This window comes from Neovison vison, chromosome 8, assembly GCF_020171115.1.
Source record: "Neovison vison isolate M4711 chromosome 8, ASM_NN_V1, whole genome shotgun sequence".
Classification (NCBI taxonomy): domain Eukaryota; kingdom Metazoa; phylum Chordata; class Mammalia; order Carnivora; family Mustelidae; genus Neogale; species Neogale vison.
In genome coordinates, this window is record NC_058098.1 from 124,857,813 (window position 1) to 124,877,693 (window position 19,881).

The 19,881-nt window shown below is 51.7% G+C and overlaps 1 protein-coding gene across 3 annotated transcripts in view; it reads right to left on the reverse strand.

Moving 5' to 3' along the window:
• Nucleotides 1-19,881, reverse strand: part of EFR3B (EFR3 homolog B) — a 47,949-nt gene that overhangs the window by 13,577 nt on the left and 14,491 nt on the right. The window contains exons 4-11 of one of the 3 annotated variants that reach the window (XM_044261965.1): nt 9,881-10,002; nt 6,475-6,624; nt 4,867-5,001; nt 4,327-4,405; nt 3,497-3,602; nt 3,112-3,273; nt 2,306-2,417; nt 1,876-1,927 (exon numbers count right to left, since the gene is read on the reverse strand). In XM_044261965.1, coding sequence (XP_044117900.1) covers nt 1,876-1,927; nt 2,306-2,417; nt 3,112-3,273; nt 3,497-3,602; nt 4,327-4,405; nt 4,867-5,001; nt 6,475-6,624; nt 9,881-10,002 — 918 coding nt within the window. Of the gene's footprint in view, nt 1-1,875; nt 1,928-2,305; nt 2,418-3,111; nt 3,274-3,496; nt 3,633-4,326; nt 4,406-4,866; nt 5,002-6,474; nt 6,625-9,880; nt 10,003-19,881 lie in introns of all 3 variants that reach the window. The other 2 variants (XM_044261964.1, XM_044261963.1) reach the window with 2 other exon arrangements.

Consider the following 19,881-nt stretch of genomic DNA (forward strand, 5'->3'; position numbering starts at 1 on the left):
CCCCACTGTGGAAGGAGCCCAGATGTCCTCTGACAGATGAATGGATAAAGATGTGATGTGGGGCGCCTGGGTGGCTCAGTGGGTTAAAGCCTCTGCCTTTGGCTCAGGTCTTGATCCCAGGGTCCTGGGATTGAGCCCGGCATTGGGCTCTCTACTCAGCAGGGAGCCCGCTTCCTCCTTTCTCTCTCTGCCTACTTGTGATCTCTGTTTGTCAAATAAATAAATAAAATCTAAAAAAAAAAAATTTAAAAGAAGATGTGATGTACATACACAATACAATATTATGCAGCCATCAAAAATGAAATCTTGCCATTTGCAACAACGTGGATGGAACTAGAGGGTATTATGCTAAGCGAAATGAGTCAATTGGAGAAAGACAATTATCATATGATCTCACTCCTACGTGGAATTTAAGTACCAAAACAGAGGATCAAGGGAGGGAAAAATAAAACAAGATGAGATGAGAGAGGGAAACAAACCATAAGAGACTCTTAATCTTGGGAAACAAACAGGGTTGCTGGAGGGGTGGGGGGTGGAGATGGGGTAACTGGGGGAAGGACATTAAGGAGGGCACGTGATGTAATGAGCACTGGGTATTATAAGACTGATGAATCACTGACCTCTACCTCTGCAACTAATAATATATTATATGTTAGTTAATTGAATTTAAATGAAAACAAAAAAAAATTTAAAAACCCACAATAAACAAAAGCAGCAAAACAATATTGACGGTTAAATCCAAATGGCAAAACAATGCCTTTGATGATTCAGCAGACCCTAGGGGATCTAGTAAGGCCCGGTGGTATCAATAGTAAACATCAGCTAAAGGGGGGTGTGAGTGCCCCCCAAACTGTCACCTTGATAAGGAGCTGGGTACAGTGAAGGCAAGCTCAGCAGAAATGGTAGGAGCACACAGACCAAGGAGGTCACCAGATGTGGGCAGTGCCAGCATGAAAAGCCTTTATAAAAATACAGTGGCATGAACGGCGTGGGCTCGGGAGCGGGTGGGTGGTGCAGATCAGCAGGGCTGGAATAAAGATTGGGGCTGAGGGTTGAGATGGGGAGTTAGGGAGGTGAAGGCGCCTGGGGATTTCCCACCTCAGTCTGAGAGGTGTGAAATCTGGAGGCATGTCAATTGTACACGGACACCTACTATTTAAAAAGGAGCAACGTGTAGGGAGCATCATTTCTAGAAGATTCTCCTTGTGGTTGTATGTCTGATTGATGAGGACAGATGGAGATAAGGACAACCATGAGGAGAATCTAGCTGTGAGATTTCCAGAGCTTAGGCAGAGCTGTGTGTAAGAATCCCTGGGGAGCCCGTTACAAACAGATTCCAGGACCCCACTCAGACCCATGGCTCCAAATCTCCACCGAGTCCATGTATGTTCTAACAAGTTGGTCATGAGATGGCTTTTGAAGATCTGGACTCCAGTGATGGTTGCAAAGAGGTAAAGAGGAATGTAAAATCCCGATGAAGGGAAAGACAGACTGAGGTGGGCACAAGTGCTGAGGGGGAAACAGGTGGAAGGGACCTAGGGAGGTACTTGGAAGGGGAAAAAAGGGCAGGAACCAAAGTTAGCATACCAATTCAGAGATAATGTTTGAGTGACAAGGCTATTAGTAGCTGATAAGGAACCTTTGTGAAAATTAGGAGCAGTGCCCTGCCTGCTCTGGATGATCCAGCTCTGTGGATGCCCAGACTGCTAATGAGTGTAACACAGGCTAGATTTCAGCCCCCTAGTCACCCTTCAAGCCGGACCTATTTGTGCAGTGTGCAACCTGCGCAACTGTATGTGGTAGCCTTCTCTTGGTCCCTTGGGAGGAGTTGCCTCCTGTAGAGTCAGAGCAGGACTGGGGACAGGAGAGGCTCACCTGAAGGAGGGATTTCAGCAGCATAATCTGGGTCAGCCGGTTCCTGTTCTCTCTGTAGACCAGAGACACAAATACTCACCAGGATGGTGATGTGGGGAGAAACCCCACATTTGCCTGCCCAGGTTCCCCTTGTGATTAGATTCTCCATTAAGCTTGTTTCCCAGGACAGTTGACTTCCAGAGCCAGGAAGTAGACCAGAAAATTAACGGCTTGCCCCAAAGGTGGGAGGTAGTTATTGGTGGGGCAGCCTGAGGAATTGTTGTGGGCTCCAAGGGCCCCACTAAAGACTGCTGAGGGATTTGAGAGTAGAAGGAAAGTGAGGGCAGGACCAGGAAAATTAAAGCGAAGTAAGGGAGAAAAGACGGGAAGGGAAGCTGGGGTGGAATTTTGGCCAATAGGGGAGAAAGGGCAGCAAGGCTGGGAGGCTTACCCTGTCCTCCCTGTCTCCATGGGATGATGCAGAGAAGGCAGTGGGACCTTGCTCATGATGAAGAGGATCACCTCGGAGCGCTGATACGTGGGCAACGTGCTGGCAAAGGAGCCTGCAGGAAGGAGACGCGGTTGGCTCAGGTGGGACTGCCGGCTGCCAGGGTCTCCGCTCCGCCTCTCAACTGGACAAACTACCGCCCAGAGTGCGGGCTGCGTCCCTAGGGAGACAACTAAGACGCGGAGGGAGAAACCTTCGCTTGTCATTCCGCAGGCCGTGGTCAGCGTCTCTGGGAAGGAGAGGGGAGCGCCCTGCTGCTAAGCCAGGGCGGCTCTGAAGTGACCAGCTCTGCAAGCTCGGAGGTGGCCGTCCGGTTCTCCCCGTCCGCATGCACGTGCGCATCCACGGCCTTCTCCCTTTCCTCCCTCCCGTCTCTCCTCTTCCTCGCTTCTCCCCACCAATCGCTCCCGCGTGGCGGCATCCGACGGGCCTGATGGGGGCCGGGGGCGGGAAGAGTTCGCGGCTCTCCGCCTCTGATCCGAAGTCCCGCCTGAGCAACCCGCGGACGTCGTTCTGCGCTCTCCCTCACGCCCGGCCCCGGCCAGTCCGAGAGCTGGGCGCGCCGCCGACGGACTCCATCTCCTCCGACGGCCGCGGGTAACGCAACCTGAGCCGATGACTTTCCTGCAGCGTCCGAGCGCGGTCCGGGTGGAGGCAGCCCCCTGCCCCTCCCAACCCGGGCGGACGCCGCGGCGCCTGGCCCCGCCCCACCACGGCCCCGCCCACCACGGCCCCGCCCCGGGTCCCACCTATGGTCTTGATGACAGCTTCTTGGAACATGCGCTCTTCGTGCTCTTTGATGATCTTGGTGCCCAGGCTGATGGCCCCGTCGTAGCTCCCGGTGAGGGCGTAGTCGATGCTGAGCCGCAGCTGCCTCAGCAGAGTGTTGAACATCTCCAGCACCGTGGGCCCTGAGCGTAGCGGGGGCGGGGTGCAGGGAGGGGGAGACCCGAAATCCAGGGCTGGCACCCCCGCTCGTTCTCCCCGGTCTTGCAATCCAGCCGGGGCCTTCCTCTGCCCCCTCCCCGCGCTCCCTTGCCCTTTTCTGGAGGGGGAGGCAGCCTCCCGCCGAGGGCAGGGCTTTGTCCTTGGAGGCTTCCGGGGCCCCCACGCTGTCCCTCGGGGCCCCCTTACCGACGGAGCCGGTGGCCGCGATGACGGCAGCTTCCGACAGGACCTCCACGATGCCCGCCCGCACCGTGGCCGCACTGCGGCTGTTGGCGTCCAGGTGGCTCAGGAGCTGCTGGATAACCAGGTGGGAGTGCTGCGGCTGGGGGGAGGAAGACGTGCTGGCCCCAAACGGCAACCCCCACGCGGCCTCTGCGCCAGGGCAGCTCTCGACTGGGACGCAACGGCCGGCGTGGACGAAGGTGAGGTCCTGAGGCCAGTGGGCACTGGAGGTGGTGTCCATGTCTCCTCAGTCCCTTCCCCCTGGTCCCACAGGAGCAGAAGCCCCATCCCAGGGACGACCTTGATTTCGAGTTGCCCTGGGCCCTTCCACTTCAAACGGGTCAAAAGTCATTTTTTTGGTCTTTCTTTTCATTGTTCCTGGGTCCCAGGTCACACTGGTAAGGGCCACCACAGGCCACCGGGTTTAGTCCCGTGCTGCACAAAGTGTAGCCTGATTACACTGGGACAGTAGAAACCTCGAGAATAAGGGCTTAGTAAGCAACGTCATCAGGCTGTGGGGTGAGTGGGGTCTAGGGGCTTGTGTTTTACATGAGCTTTTCATTTGCTTTTTTAAAGAATTCTTTTTAATTTTATTTTATAAAGTATTGATCTGTGCTGTATCAGAAATAAAACTAAAACCTGCCCTTCCTCCCAGCCAGATGAAGCAGCACGTTGAGACACCTGGGGACTGGGGAGAAGTCATAGAGGACGGCTGGCTTTCTCCTTTAGCACACCGGCCTGCTCCCCGAGGTGCCCTTGGCCGGTCCACAAGCTGGAGGGGGAAGCCGCCGTACCTGAATTGAGTACATGATGATTTTAAAGCAACGGATGGCAAAGACCTTGGGTTCCCAGAGAGAATGGTTATCCAGGTGGCTGTGAGGGAGAAAACACAGGGGGAATGGCTATGAAAGGTAAACAACGGTAGGGATAACAGACAAGCTTGGGAGGAGAGGAGCCTCCCCAGAGACCCAGCCCCTGGCAGAGCTCCCAGGTGAGGAAGGCCTTACGGGTGGCGGGGGGGGGGGGGAGGATGAGGACCCCGGGGCTGGCCCCTCACGGGAACCGGAGGGAAGCCAAGAACAGAGTTCCGCAGCTGTGGACTCAGGAGTGAAGCCGGGCACCTTCCTCTGGTTTCCGGGCCTCCTGCCAGCACCTCTCCCCAACACTGCTCTTGGCCACTGTGTGGTAGCTTCTGCTGTCACACAGGCACAGACAAGGGACCATCTTGGGCAAAGGACCACCACCATAACACCTCTTTCCTCTCTCCCCGAGTCAGCAAGATGCCAGGACCTGAAAGTTCTCTGAGTGCTGGGGTGGGGGCCGGTGGCACTCACATGAGAACAGGCTTGATGGCATTTTTGATGTTGCCAAAGGCAGCGCGGCCCAGCAATTCCCGAAGGCACCTCTCGGCCAGCTCTGCTGGGTTCTCTTTCTCCTTCTCTGGTGCTTGGAGGGGCGAGGGAGAGCGGCTGTGGAAACAAGCAGCACGTGGGTAAGTGATGGCGAGCAAAGCTCGAATCAGTCTTTGTGCAGCCTGCATTTCTTTTTTCTTTTTTTAAAGATGATTTTACTTATTAGAGAGAGAGAGAGGGCACAAGCAGGGAGAGTGGAAGAGGGAGAAGCAGACTTCCCGCTGAGCAGGGAGCCCAATGCGAGCCTCCATCTCGACCCTGAGATCATGATCTGAGCCAAAGGCAGACGCTTAACCGACTGCACAACCCAGGCGTCCCGGCAGCCTGCGTTTCCACACTGCATCCTTGCACACGGTGCACTGGGACAGGCAGGAATTTGATGTGGGCTGCAGAGATAATGTGGGAGATATCCTGACTGTCAGAGATGAAACAGAGTAAAGGACCCCAGGATGAAGGAAGATCATGGGAGAAGGGGTCAAATTCTCTTTCCGGAAATCCTTGAGCACAGGTGTCCCAGCAGGAAGGACAGATAGCCTGCACATCACAGGTCTGGGAGGCACAGACCACAGTGTCTCCATTCCCCAAAGCCTGGGAAGGAAAAAGATTGAGTATGAAAGAAAGGGAGGCCGAGTAATAGAGAAAGCAAAAGAAAGTGAAGGAGAGAGGGAGGGAGAGGAAAAAGAAAGGCAAGGCGGTTGGTGCAAGTGGGACTCAGTGGTACCTCAGTCACAGGGGCTGGATCTGGACTGAAGAAGGAGCCTCATGTCTCTCTGGGGGCTGAGACCCCTAGAGTCCACAGGCCAAGCTCTGGGGTGAGGTGCAGTTCCAGGAATGGCCCCTAGAGGGCCACACTTCCTTCCCCCCAGCCTGTCCCCAGCTTCACCCGCTCCAGGGAGTCAGAGGGAGGGAGGGAGGAACCTGGTGTTCTCACACCTGGCCATGCACAGCCCAGGTGGACAGCAACACGAGCCTTTCCCTGCATCCCATTTTACAGATGGGAAGATCGAGGGACTGGGACACACTGAATCCCCTGTCTCAAGGCTCCCAGATTAAAACCCAGCATCTGCAACTAGGGTCCGGGGGCTGCTGGCTGGTCAAGCTAGTTTTAAGGGTCTGCAGTGCCATTAGGAAGTGAGGGAGGAAGGGAAAGTCCTCAGCCACTGGAGCCATGAAAGGTGCTTTAAAACCTCCTTGGCTTGCTGCTTTCAGAGAGACAGAGGTAACCGACTTTTCGTTCTTTGTGTTCTTACCAGCTTGCACTTACCCTTAGGGAACCCAGCACGGTTACTGTCCTTCCTTCACTGAACGCAGATCTTAGGGGGTGCAGCAAGCTGGCAGAAGGCCAGAGCCAAGGCTCCTAGGGAGCCGGCCTTGGATGCATTGCATAACAAGCCACAAAAACCAAGATACCTAGCCTTTTAATTAGGCTTTACCAGCCAGCCCAAGCCCTGTGGTTCCCAAGCAGATGGCAGAGGCAGCCCGGGAGGGCCATGCATGGCTGCTGCCCCAGCTCCTGCCTCGCCTGCTTACCTCTCTGCCTCCTCTATGTGCTGCAGATTGAAAAGCAGCGACGGGACAATTTTGTCCATGTGCTGTGGGTCCCAGATATTGGCTTGCAATTCATCGTTCACTGTCTTCCTCACCACCCCTTGCAGACCTTTGATGCCTGACATTCTGATTCTGGAAGAAAAAGGGCAACACGGAGTCATGAAATCCTCCAGCCCGGAGAAGCCTGGCTTCTGTGGCAAGGGGAGGAGCACGATGTGGGGACCGGGGATGCATTCATCCATCCAAAGGCAGAAGGGAGCCCACCTTCTACCCTCCGTGTGACTCAGCCTCCTCTCCGGCCGGCTTCCTGTGCAAGTGGACATGAGCTGCTTTGATCCTGCCCCACCCGCACCCCTGACCCTGACCGAGAGGCTATGCAGACTTTAGAGTGAAGTAACTAGAATAGTGTCCCCCTCACTATTCTTACTCCTGGTTCTGGGTTACAAGGTACTTCCTAGGGGTGCCTGGGTGGCTCAGTGGGTTAAGCCGCTGCCTTCTGCTCAGGTCATGATCTCAGGGTCTTGGGATGGAGCCCCGCATTGGGCTCTCTGCTCAGCTGGGAACCCGCTTCCTCCTCTCTCTCTGCCTGCCTCTCTGCCTACTTGTGATCTCTCTCTCTGTCAGATAAATAAGTAAAATCTTTTAAAAAAACAAAAAACAAGGTACTTCCTAATGCACGGAAGAAATACGTCCCAAACACACTGGGCTCCTATGTCCCACCCAAGAGAGCCTGGCCGGCAAGAAACCAGGCCTGGCTGGTTTCCTCTCCAGGGCTTCCTTATGTGTGAATGTGAATTAATTCCGTCTCCCCAGAATGCCTCCCACACATGTACACCTTTCATTCCACGGCACCTGGAATGACCGACCCTTTCAAAATAAAGCCCCAAAGACCAGGCCCTCAGAGAGACCTGTCTGTTCCTCTTATGGCTCCCTGTCATGGGCCCATCGGAGGCTTAACCAAGAGCAAGGGGCCTGGGGAGTATCTGAACCCAAGGGACATCCCCCCCCCTGCCGAACACAATCTTATTTATAAGACCCAAGTGTTGTTCTTGGAAAGGGGCTCTGGGCTCTGCTGGGGCTGTGAATGAACAACAGGGGGCTTTTGGGGAAAAGGGGCACAGGGAGGCTGACAGAAAGAAAAAGGATGACTTGTGCCAGAAACACCTGTCACCCTGGCAGGCCTTCCTTGCAGGGTTGGCACGTGCCGTCTGTGGGCACTAATGGCCCTGCTCAGGTGCTAGGAGCAAACAACCTCAGCCACTGTCCTCCCCACGGGCTGTACATCCCAATGCTGTCACAACATAGGGCTGACAGACGTCTGCTTTTGTGCCTTCTTCCCCCACTACGTCCTGTGTGTGTGTGTGTGTGTGTGTGTGTGATGGCACAGGGTTGTCCCCTCTGCTCCCCCTTCTGAAAGCTCAGTATTGCCTGAATGACTGGCCCCTGTTACAGCCACACCAGGCTTCAGTCCTGTGCCTTCCCCAGCACCTGCCCCCAGACATGCCCCAACTGTTCCAGAACCTTCTGTCTCTTTAGAGCCCATCTGCAGTGAGGGGGCTACGGCAGGGCCAGTGCTGGGGAGATGACAAGGGGCTCCTTCCTCCAGAGGCCCCCACTACCCGTTGAAGGCACTGGGGTAGCACCCTTCCAGAGTCCATGACTATTTTAAGAAACGGGGGCCTGAGGAAGAGGGGATCCTGCCAACCACTCACAGGGTGACCTGCCCTGGAGATGTTCCACAGGCTCACAGCTTTGGGAACTGGCTCTCTGCAGGATGGTAGGGTTCACTTTCGGTTCCTTCAACCCAGACCATCAGCAGGGCTCCCTGGCCCTGCTGTTGCACAAAACATGGCACTCAGGGCCCCCCTGAGGGACTGGAGTGATGAAGGAGAAAGCCGGCGGCTGAGTTCTGGAACAAAGCACTGGAGAATTGGGCTGCTGTGGGCATACCACCATCAACGTCGGCCGCCAAGCCTCCTCGCTCTGACTCCCCCTGGCCTCTCCCTTCTCTTCCCTTCTCCTTCCTTCTTTGTCCCCTTTGAACATATTCTCCATTTCATAGGGCCTCCCCGAGTTGATAACACAAACACACCCCATTTGGGCAGAGGCCCCCTTCTAATCGTTTTGCACCTTATCGTTCTATGACGAGACTTGGCACAAACCCCAATTCCCTGTTTCCTTGCTCATGCACTGCTCCATTGGTCTGATGCTCTGTCCCCCTTATCTTCTGTGGGCATATGTTCACATAATGTCTTTGTGATTTTATTTGAGAAGTTTTCATTCTATGTGGATAAGTGTGTTTCTGTGAGTTGAAGAACTTGATAAGTTTGTGTCTGAACGTAAAAGTGTAGTCCATAATTCAGGACGTTTATCTGAAAGCATTCATTATTTGCACCTGGCTTGCTCGGTTGGCAGAGCATCCGACCCTTGATCTTGGGGTTGTGAGTTCGAGCTCCACGTTAGGCACAGAGATGACATAAAAGAAATAAAATCTTAAAAAAAGAAAGCATTCATTCATTCATTCATTCACTCAATGACTGTTTATTGAGCGCCTACTGGTCCCCAGGCAGTGCTGCTACACCTGAGAGGCAGCAGTGAACAAAATGATGATTCCTGGCCTCCCAGAATTTACATTCTGCTGGGGGACAGACAAAGAGTAAGAAACAATAAGGTGTCCTTAAGGGGATTGTGCTATGTGAGGAAAACAGAGCAGGGCAAGGGAGAAGAGAAGGGGGTATGTGGGATGTTTGAGAGAAGGTGGTGTTGACCAGGACTTATTTGAGCAAGGGCTTGCAGGGGGAAAGCAAGTGAGCTAGACAGATCTATGGAGGAAGCATTCCAGGCACAGAAACAGATGGTGCAAAGGCCCTGTGGCAGGAATGTCCTTGGTGTGTTTGTGGGCAGTAAGGAGGCCTGTGTGGCTGGAGGGGAATGAGCCAGGGGTTAGTGGAAGAGACAAAGCCAGGATGCCCACAGAGATCAGCCAATGTGAAGACTTGGGTTTTGTATCGGCAGATGTATGTGGTGATGGCTAGTGGCAAGTGAGTGTGTTTCTGGGTGTGTATAAATGCACGTACTCCTGAACAAAAAAACACAGGTCTGTGCATGTGTGTGTAAGTGTGCTCAGATTTGGTTCCCAAGACCATTGCCTTCCATCTGCTCCTATTTCGTGCCCCAGAAGATTTTCCTTTGAAAGCACAAGCTGGGAGTCCAGCTCTGCCCACTTGCCCACATATGTCCTGCCAGGTGTTTCCCTCCCTCCCCAGCGATGTCAGAGCCAAGGTCAATGCGGCTGAGGTCAGACAGTGTGCTCTGGGCTGGGAACGCTGTAAGACCCCTCGATGCTTTTGCCCTTAGCTGAGTGGGCCCCCTTGCCTCCCCTACTCACTTGGTTTTGATTTCCGTGTCATCGTGGCTGGAGTGGCACATTTCACTGAAGCGGGACACAAAGAAGTCATAGCTCCGGTGATACGATGGGGTGTCCTCCTCGATGTTGGCAAACTTCACAAACTGCCCGGGAGGAAGGAGAGATGTACAGGTGAGAGGTGACCCACTGTGCTCTTCACCTTCGGGCTCTGAGCTCTGGCACTTGCCATCCCGAGGCCCCCTGCCCTAGTAAAGTCAGGGGACATACACTCCAGGGAACCGCGCCTTCCAGGACGTGGCTCGGCTCTGCTTCCCGCAGCACACCCAGTCTCCATGCCTCCGTGGATTCCAAATCCTACTTGCCCTTCCCGTCTACACCACACGACCGGACCCATGGCCCCTTTCAGCCCATCCCGGCAGAGGTGAGCAGAGGATGGAACAGGTGAGGACACGAAGGCGACTCTCTTAAGCTCCTGCCCCCTTCCATGCCCAGAGCTGCACCAAACACACGGAGGCCCAGAGGCAGTCAGGGATGAGCTGAAACAGCCAAAGCCAACCGTGTCTCAACACTTTAGAATGAATTCTGGGAAACAAGAACAAACCTGAAATTCAATTTTAAAATGTAATTCCGTAGGGAGAGGGTGGCTGGGTGATGGTCACTGGGGAGGGTATGTGCTATGGTGATCGCTGTGAGATGTGTCAGCCTGATGATTCACAGACCTGTATGTACCCCAGGGGCAAATACTACATTATATGTTAATAAATATAATTTATAAAAATGTAATTCCATTTTATTATTTAAATTTATTTATTAATTAATTTATGTTTAAAGATTTTATTTATTAACGAGAGAGAGAGAGAGAGAGAGCGAGCACAGGGGATTGGGATGTAGGGAGGGACAAGCAGACTCCTTACTGAGCCGGGAGCCCTGATGCAGGGCTCGATCCCAGGATCCCGAGATCATGACCTGAGCCAAAGACAGGCTCTTGACCAACTGAGCCACCCAGGCACCACTATTGCTTCAAATTTGAGCACATTTTTAAAGTTTGCGGATTCAGTTCTGTTAAGTCTAGCTCAGTATTATCAGGGCTGGATTCCTTCTGCCACCCGGCTGCACATTTGCAATTCTAAACAGGGACTTAATTTCAATGGACTCCCACAGAGAAGCAAGAATCAGGGACTAAGTAGAGTTAAATTGCTAAAAATTAAGTATAATTCTTATAGGTTATTTTGTTTAATGTTATAAATTTAGTACTGCAAACAACTCAAAAGATTACGCTTATAATAAAATCTATTCTCCATGACTCTGTCTTGCATTATTTAATTTTTATAAACATTTCTTGGCTCTAAAAGGATATGCTATTATTTCTAAAATCATCTAGTTAATTCACTCATAATATTCATTACCAATTCCAAATCTGTTTCTCTATGTAACTACTCAAAATTTGTTCACTTTTCTGATGACAATTAGCAGCTTGCACCAACATCATTAATGTTTCTTTCACTAATAAATATACATTTATTTTCTGCTGGCTGAACGAATCTCAACATACAAAGCAGATGAGGAGATCTTGCTTTCCAAGTTAACATCTGAAATGTAACCTCTATTTGGAAGCGAATATTCTGATATTAGCAATAAATCCAAAGGACCCTGCTTGCATTATTGATGGGGTTCTGCAGAAGAGGCATAGTGGTAATCCATCATTGATAGATTGTAAGTTGATTAGATTAATTCATTGATTAGATGTAAGTTCAGGAATTCTAGAAACAACGATAAAGTCAGCCTTCGGCTGCGTGAACTTCTTAAGTCTCCAAAGGTTAGAACACACAGGTAGGTTGATCCAAAGGTTCAAGCGAAGTTTGGGCTCACGCCTGCTCATACCTACCGATAGGATGATCCCTGGCCGCCCTTCCCTCCTCACGGTGGGAGTCTGGCGTGGTCAGGGTGTCATCTACTCAAAGGGGACACACAGCAGATCTACTCTCACTGGTAACATGACTTTTTTTTTTTTTTTAAGATTTTATTTATTTATTTGATAGAGATTACAGGTAGGCAGAGAAGCAGGCAGAGAGAGGAGGAAGCAGGTTCTCCGCGGAGCAGAGAGCCCAATGTGGGGCTCGAGCCCAGGACCCTGAGATCATGACCCGAGCCAAAGGCAGAGACTTAACCCACTGAGCCACCCAGGGGCCCCTCACTGGCAGCATGACTTTTGAGCTTCTCTTACGGTTTGGTTTTCCCGTATGTGAATAAATACTGCAGTCATCATTCACTAAGAGTCTTCATTTTTTAAAAAGGATTTTTAAAAAACTTATTTGAGAGGGAGAGACTGTGCCCACGCAAGAGCAGGGGGAGGGCAGAGGGAGAGGTAGAAGCAGGCTCTTGGCTGAGCAGGAAGCCCGAAGTGGGGCTCGATCCCAGGACCCTGAGATCATGACCTGAGCCGAAGGCAGAGGCTTAAAACTAACTGAGCCACCCAGGCGCCCCTTAATTTTTTTCTTATACTGTATGTACTTCCCATATGATGAGGCAGCTTAAAATGAGACAATCCAAGTGTATTCAAGAGAATATGCATTTGAAAGTATTAAAACAAGAGACCATAATAAAGAGGGAGAAATAGTCAAAGATTTCATCTCTCACATTTACTGACTGGGTAGACTCAGATGTATGTCAGGGGAACAAACGCCCAGACCTCAAGTTCACTGGTTTAGGAGGGCCATCCCAAGCATTTTACATGCATCATCTCTTCTTAGAATGACTCTAAGTGAGAGACAGATTATGGTAAACAGAGCCACAGGGCTCCAGAGCCACATGGATTGGCACCGCCGGCCCCAGACATGCTGAGTCACTCTGGGAGGAGGCCCAGAGGTTGACCTTGTAGCATGGTCGGTCCCAGGAGACCTGATGGGACGGCCCCCATTTGACTTTCCTCTTCTAAGCGCCGTGAAGCCACCGTGAGGAGGCCTGACCCCAGTCAGGGGCATGGCCTAGCGGCACAGCCTGAGTGCTTGTCACGCCCAGTGCTGTTGAGTCTGGCCATTATCCATGCTGTTCAAGCTGCTAAATATTTTGACTCATACCCACAGGCTGTAAGGTTAGAATTGAGATATGATCGATATTTAAAAACCGAAAATTCCACGACAGCCACACTGGTAACGCAGGATAGAAAACATGCGTGGGGATCCCTTTTCTACAACCGGGGCGGCCTTTTTAGTTTCTTCTGGATCTGTGCCCACCGGGCCAGCTCCAGCTGCTAACCACACTGGAAATTGCCCTCATTCTTTTCTTCTGTGACTGTCTGTGTCCCTGGATTTTCACTCCTCTGCACCCTTCCTCCCTGGGAATTTAGGTCTGCGTCTTCTCAAATTTTGCTTTCAACGAGAGAGTTCTTACATTTAAGTAGACAATGGTACCCCCATGCTGCTGGGGCCACAAGTGGACGGCTGCCTCCTTGCTCTGGCTCTTATCCTCTGTGTGACTATGAACATGTTGTAAAACTTCTGAGCCACTGCCTCCTCCTTGGTGAAGTAGGGACACTAGGACACCAAATGGTCACCAAGATTAAATGTGGGGACATATGCAGAATGACTAGCACGGTGCCTGGCTAGCTCAGGGAACAGTGCTGCAGTGACCGTGGTGACTGTGGTCTGGTCTGTCAGCTCGGGGGCTAGACATCGTGACACTTGTCCTTTTCATGTCATCAACAAGGGCCTGGCCAGGCAATCACAGAGGAGGGGTCCAGGTGGGTAGCACGGACCATGCAGGCAACACACCTCAAATGTGATGCCTGGGGGTGTGGAGAGAAGGAAACTAGTTTTTGCTACCCCCCAGGGAACTGGTGGCTGAGGATGAAAGTGACGGCTGCGGCAGAGGGCAGGGGATATGGGGGGTGATGGCCACGCCCCCTCCAGGTGCCATTCAGGGACTGAGGTCATTTAGGGCACTAGGACAGAGCACCGCACTGAGGGGCAAGAGGGTGGGACTACGGGATAGCCCGCAGTCATCACTGCAAGATCAGGGACAAACCAGCTGAACGTTCGTTTTCTTCTCTTTAAAATGCACACATCATCTCCTAGGAATGTGAATACATTAGAAATAATTAAGAAAAGCTCCCAAGTTCCTGTTATAACAGGAACTCTGTGATTCCAAGTTTTCATATTAGCAAGGTTCTTATTTCTAAGAGGCTTAAACTTTTTTTTTTAAGAGGTGGGGGAGCGGCAGAGGGAGAGAGAGAGAGAGGGAGAGAGAGAGAATCTTAAGCAGGCTCCAGGAGATCGTGACCTGAAACCAAGAGTCGGAGGCTTAACTCCCTGAGCCACTCAGGCGCCCTGAGGCTGTAACTTTGTACGGGTCTTACAGGATTCAGCAGCGCAAGATCATCCAAGACCCCGCTCAGCAACCAGGGGTCTGTTCTGCGCATGTCCGCGACGGTGCTCAGTGCACGTTCTCATCCCACCGGACCAGAAAAACCCATTTCCAGTATGGCTATGGCGAAGCCTGTTTGCCTCCGTTTAACTCATACCTTGTTCTGTTGAAGTCCTCAAAATGTGCAAAAGGCAGGGGCCCTAGAGAAGGCTATTTATAGAAAGGAATGAGTATGGGGTGGGGCCACAGCAGGCCCCGCCCATCTTTCCCACCCAATGTGGATGGGAGCCATACGCAAAAGCAGCCCCTAACGCTGACATCCTGTCATAACAACATGAAATATTTCTAAGGCACCTACGACATTTCTAGGGCACCTCACCCCAGTTCCCTGGGGCTGCGTCAGGACCGCCTCTGTCTTCGCTTTCACCCCGTCTTCTCCTCTGCGTCACATCTCCCTCTCCTAAGACCCTTGAGACAGCACGAAAGGCTCCTGGGGCTACTCCAGGATACTCCCCCCCCCTCCCGTTTCATGATCCTTAGTTTTATTCACATCTGCAAAGACCCTGTCTCCACAGAACGTGATGTTCACAGGTTCCAGGGATCAGCACATAGATCTCTTTTGGGGACCATTCTTCAGCCTACCTAAACCTGCCTTATCGATGTAATTGTTGGCAAACCCAGGAATTTGGCTGGGTCTATGTTGCTCCCATTGTGACGATAAGGAAACTGAGGCTGTAAGGGAGCAACTGAGTTATTTCAGGTCAGCGAGCTGTGCAACAGGTGGATTTGGGCCGCAAACTTGGGAATTCTGATACTCTCATATTCTTTGCCTTCTACCAGCGGTTTTTAAAATTTAATTTAAAGATTTTATTTATTTATTTATTTATTTTTAAAAAGATTTTATTTATGTATTTGACAGAGAGACAGAGAGAGAGGGAACACAAGCAGGGGGAGTGGGAGGGAAAAGCAGGCTTCCTGCTGAGCAAGGAGCCAGATGTGGGCCTTGATCCCAGGACCCTGGGATCATGAAATGAGCTGAAGGTAGTCACTTATCGACTGAGCCACCCAGGTGCCCTTTATTTATTTATTTGACAGAGAGAGCACAAATAGGGGGAACGGCAGGCAGAGGGAGAGGGAGAAGCAGACCCCTCCCTGAGCAGTGAGCATAATGCTGGGCTTGATCCCGGGATCCTGGGATCATGACCTGAGTTGAAGGCAGCCTCTTAATCAACTGAGCCACCCAGGCGCCCTGGTTTTTAAATCTTACTGTGTCTTGGGGGGCGCCTGGGTGGCTCAGTGGGTTAAGCCGCTGCCTTCGGCTCAGGTCATGATCTCAGGGTCCTGGGATCGAGTTCCGCATCGGGCTCTCTGCTCAGTAGGGAGCCTGCTTCCTCCTCTCTCTCTCTGCCTGCCTCTCTGCCTACTTGTGATCTCTCTCTCTGTCAAATAAATAAATAAAATCTTTAAAAAAAAAAAATCTTACTGTGTCTTGGAATGATCTGGGGAGCTTGTGGAAAATGCAGACTTCTGAGCCACCCCAGGACTGGTGAACACGATTATCTGGGGAGTGGGCCCAGGTATCTGCATTCTGAAGAGCCATCCCTCAGGCAACTTCCACCCTTGGAGGTTCTGAAGCAGCAGGTCTACAGACTCTATGTCTTTTGTCCCTTTACTGGCAGGCTGGACCAGTAGCTCTGGAAATGTTTCCAGTCAGGCTGGGAGGGAGACCGCTTATGCGGGACGCTGGGAAAATGTTGGTAAAGGAGGTTGGCAAGGCAGAATAGATAGTCATCTCCTTTGAAGACCAGTTCCTTTAAACTGAAGTGGTTTGGGGTTAAACCAAAGGTTGGATACATGACCGAGCCTTAGCTCCATCTCTGGGGTCCCAAATGGCCTGGGGGTGAGCTGCAGCTTCCGAGGTTTTGGTGGCCAACCATTCCATTCCCATGTTTGCTGGGACTCTTGCTCTGTCCGGAGGTCTGGTCATGAGCCCACACTCACTGTCCAACTGAACCTCCTATTCAAAGGGTACGTACCCTGTTTATTACATGATGGGGCATGTGAAATAGGTAACTTTTTGTTACCAAGATATCTGAGCGTCCCTAGGAACCCTTGGTGTGATAACTTGATAGAAGGAGCTTTTCTCCCTTGAGTCTGAGAGTATGACTGCCCAGACACGACAGCCCCCAGTAGCTCCCCCATGGAGAACTGGCCTGTGGAGTCCCCAAGGGACACCTCCTAGACAGCCCACCCCAAGCTGCTCCTGAGGCTTCTAGGGGCTGACAGGAACCTTTGGTAATCACGGTTCAGAGGGTGAAATTGGGGTGCTTCATGGGGGCCCTGGTCAAGGCCCCATACCTGCTGAGGAAGTCCACCACGGCCTGGCAGACATGGGGTTGGAACACTAGGGTTTCGTGAGAGGAAGGCCTTCAGTCCTGTCACAAGAGACAGTAGAATGTCACGGTTATAAGTAGGGGTCTGGAGCCAGACTGCATCACTGAGTCCCACTGCCTCCACTTATGAAGCTTATCTGGGGCAAGTTACTTAAGTTTCTTGTGCCTCAGTTGCCCCATCTGGGAAATGGAGCTAATAAAGGCAGTTGTCTTACCAGCAGCTTGGTATGAGTAGCCCATCCCAGTTGATTGGGGGGAGGGGTGGCGACATTTCCACTCCCCAACCCCAGAGCATTTTTGGCTTGGTATGAACACTCCTTGGATTCTCACTAGGGGCCCATTTACCTGTGTGACACGTCCCTATTTTTTTTTTTTTTAAACGCGTGATACACCAGGAACTTCCTGTCTGCTTTGCTCCCATTATTGCTAATTCATACTTTACAATCAGCTTTTGTTAAAATGCTACTTGCCTAGTGAATAAGATTGTGAAATAATAAAGCTGGGTTTGGTTGTTTGTTTGTTTTAAGATATAGTAATGCTGAGGGCGCCTGGGTGGCTCAGTGGGTTAAAACCTTTGCCTTCGGCTCAGGTCATGATCCCAGGGTCCTGGGATGGAGCCCCACATTGGGCTCTCTGCTCTGTAGGGAGCCAGCTTCCTCCTCACTCTCTCTCTGTCTGCCTCTCTGCCTACTTGTGATCTCTGTCAAATAAATAAATAACATCTTAAAAAAAAAAAGATATAGTAATGATGAGGAAGTTCTCCATAGCAACAAGCTGAAGATTCTTTTTTTTTTTTAAGATGTTATTTATTTATTTTAGAGTGAGTGAGCGAGTGTGTGTGAGAGAGAGAGAGAGCATGAATGGGGGGAGGGGCAGAGGGAGAAGGAGAAGCCGGCTCCCCTGCTGAGCAAAGAGCCCCATTCGGGGCTCACTTCCAGTGCCCCGGGATCACGGGATCATGACCTGAGCCAAGGCCGACTCTCAACCGACTGAGCCACCCAGGTGCCCCCAGACTGAAGATTCTGAACATGTGACACTTCAAAGGCCCCAGGCACTGCTAGGACCACCCTTTCAAGATCAAAGTTTCAGCTCTTTATATACAACAAAGGGTGGCAGGCTTGTTGGGGCGATCACCCACCCCCGGCAGAGGCAGGAGCGGCTGGGCTGCGAATACTGAGAGTTCCTAAGGGCCTGAGTTAATAAAGGGAAAGCAATCTCCAAATATTGACAGTGTAAAAACAGCTCTTCCCTGGTGTGGAAAATGGAAGCTGAGCTGGCTGGCCTCACTTCTGTGCCAACTGAGTGTCTCCACACAGAAGTTAGCTTTTCCCTCTTGTACAGAAGCATTCTGAGCTGCACGATTTCCTGCTGTCAAGGACAGAACCGCAGTCTAAAATGCTGGGCACAGGGGCACCTGAGTGACTCAGTCATTAAGCGTCTGCCTTCAGCTCAGGTCATGATCCTGGGGTCCTGGGATTGAGTCTGCATCGGGCTCCCTGCTCGGCGGGGAGCCTGCTTCTCCCTCTGCCTGCTGCCCCCCCCCATTGATTTTCAATAAAATCTTTAAAAAAATAAATAAATAAAATGCTGGGCATAGACAGAACCCCAGCTCCTTCCTGGGTCTAGGACTGTAGGCCGTGGTGCTGTGTTGGCCTTCAGGAGAAACAGGAACTGCTTCTCAGCTTCGCTGAGACAAATCCTAGCTGGGAAGCAGATGCTGTACATTGCGTGGGTTTGACAGTAACACCCTCGGCCTGGTCCTCCAGCTGCCTCTTGTTGATAGCAACTTCCAGGAGCACTTTCCACTAAAGCCAGAGAAAGTTCCACTGTGATGTGATCATGGCCTGCCAATGCCAGCCGAGGCATGGTCCTCCCCTAGACCTAGGATATTTGCCTCCTGTCTACCCACAGTATGTCTTCTCTTTGTCAAGATTCATTGCAAAACTGACACAGTTTTAAGGTCTTTTGAGAAAGCCTGGTCCTAGTTGCCCGAGAAGGTGATCCCCCCGGCCCCAAGCTACCCAGGGAAGCACCAGCTGCCTCTATTCTAGAATCCCTGTGCTTTGCTGCTGCTGACCCCTGTGGCCTCGGAACTCTGACTTGATCCACCTCCAAAGGAGGCCCCTTCTATGTAGCTCATGGGCTCCTAGCGGTGGTTTCTGCACCAGCGTTGAATGGGGGAGGATTTCCAGTCTAGAGATGACAGTCAAAACCGCAAGAGCTGATGAATGGTCCAGGGGGAGCACAGAGAATGAGAAGATGGGGCACCAGGGGCCGAGGAGACCACAGGCATTGCAGGGGCGTGCAGAGGAAGAGAATCATCGCAGGAAACTGTTCGTTTCCGATTGCTACTGCAATAATACCACAATCTATTGGTGTAAAACAACACACATCTATTATCTTACGGTTCTGGAGATCGGAAGTCTACAATGGGTCTGCAAGGCTGCGTGCGCCCTGGAGGCTCCAGAGGAACATTTCCTTGCCCTTTTTAGCTTCCAGAAGCCACCCACAGCTTTTGGCTCATGGCCCCCTTCCTCCGTCTTCAAGGCCAGCAGTCTTTCTCTCTTTCCCTCTGCTTCCATCATCACTCACCTTCTGTCTGACTCTGACCCACCACCTATAAGCATCCCTGTGATGCCATCGGACCCACCTGGATAATCCTCGGGAGAACCTCTCCATCTCAAGATCCTCAGTCTGATCCTATGCGCAAAGGCCCTTTTGTCATTTCAGTTCACATTCACAGGTCCCAGGGATTAGAACGTGGACATCCTTGGGGGACCCTTACTCAGCCACAGGAGCCAAGAAGGATGAACCAGGTGGGAAGAGCTGGGGTCACGGGGCCAGCAAAGTCAGGGGAGCCTGATGAAGCAGGTGCAGTCAACAAGGAGAAGATGCTCTCAAAGGTAAAACATCGGTGGAAAGATGGGGGATGGGTTACTCGCCTGCTTTCCACGGATCTCTACCAGCAAGAGACAACGATATACTTTTAAAACGGAGAGAGCCGGCTGATACCACCCTAACCTGGGGTGGCACCCATTAAAAACCTGAAACCCTAGACGTTTGTGTTCCTGTTATAATTCCAGTTTGCAGGAATTACAGGCAACAGGAGAGTGAAAGAAAAGGTGCCACAAGCAAGTAACCGGACAAACCCAGAATGTGTGTGGCATTCCACAAACCAGCTAGCCCAATCTCTCCAAGAAGTCTGTGTCATGAAAAGCAAAGCTGGGCAGGAGAGGGCTGGGGACAGGCGAAGAGCCCCAGAAAACA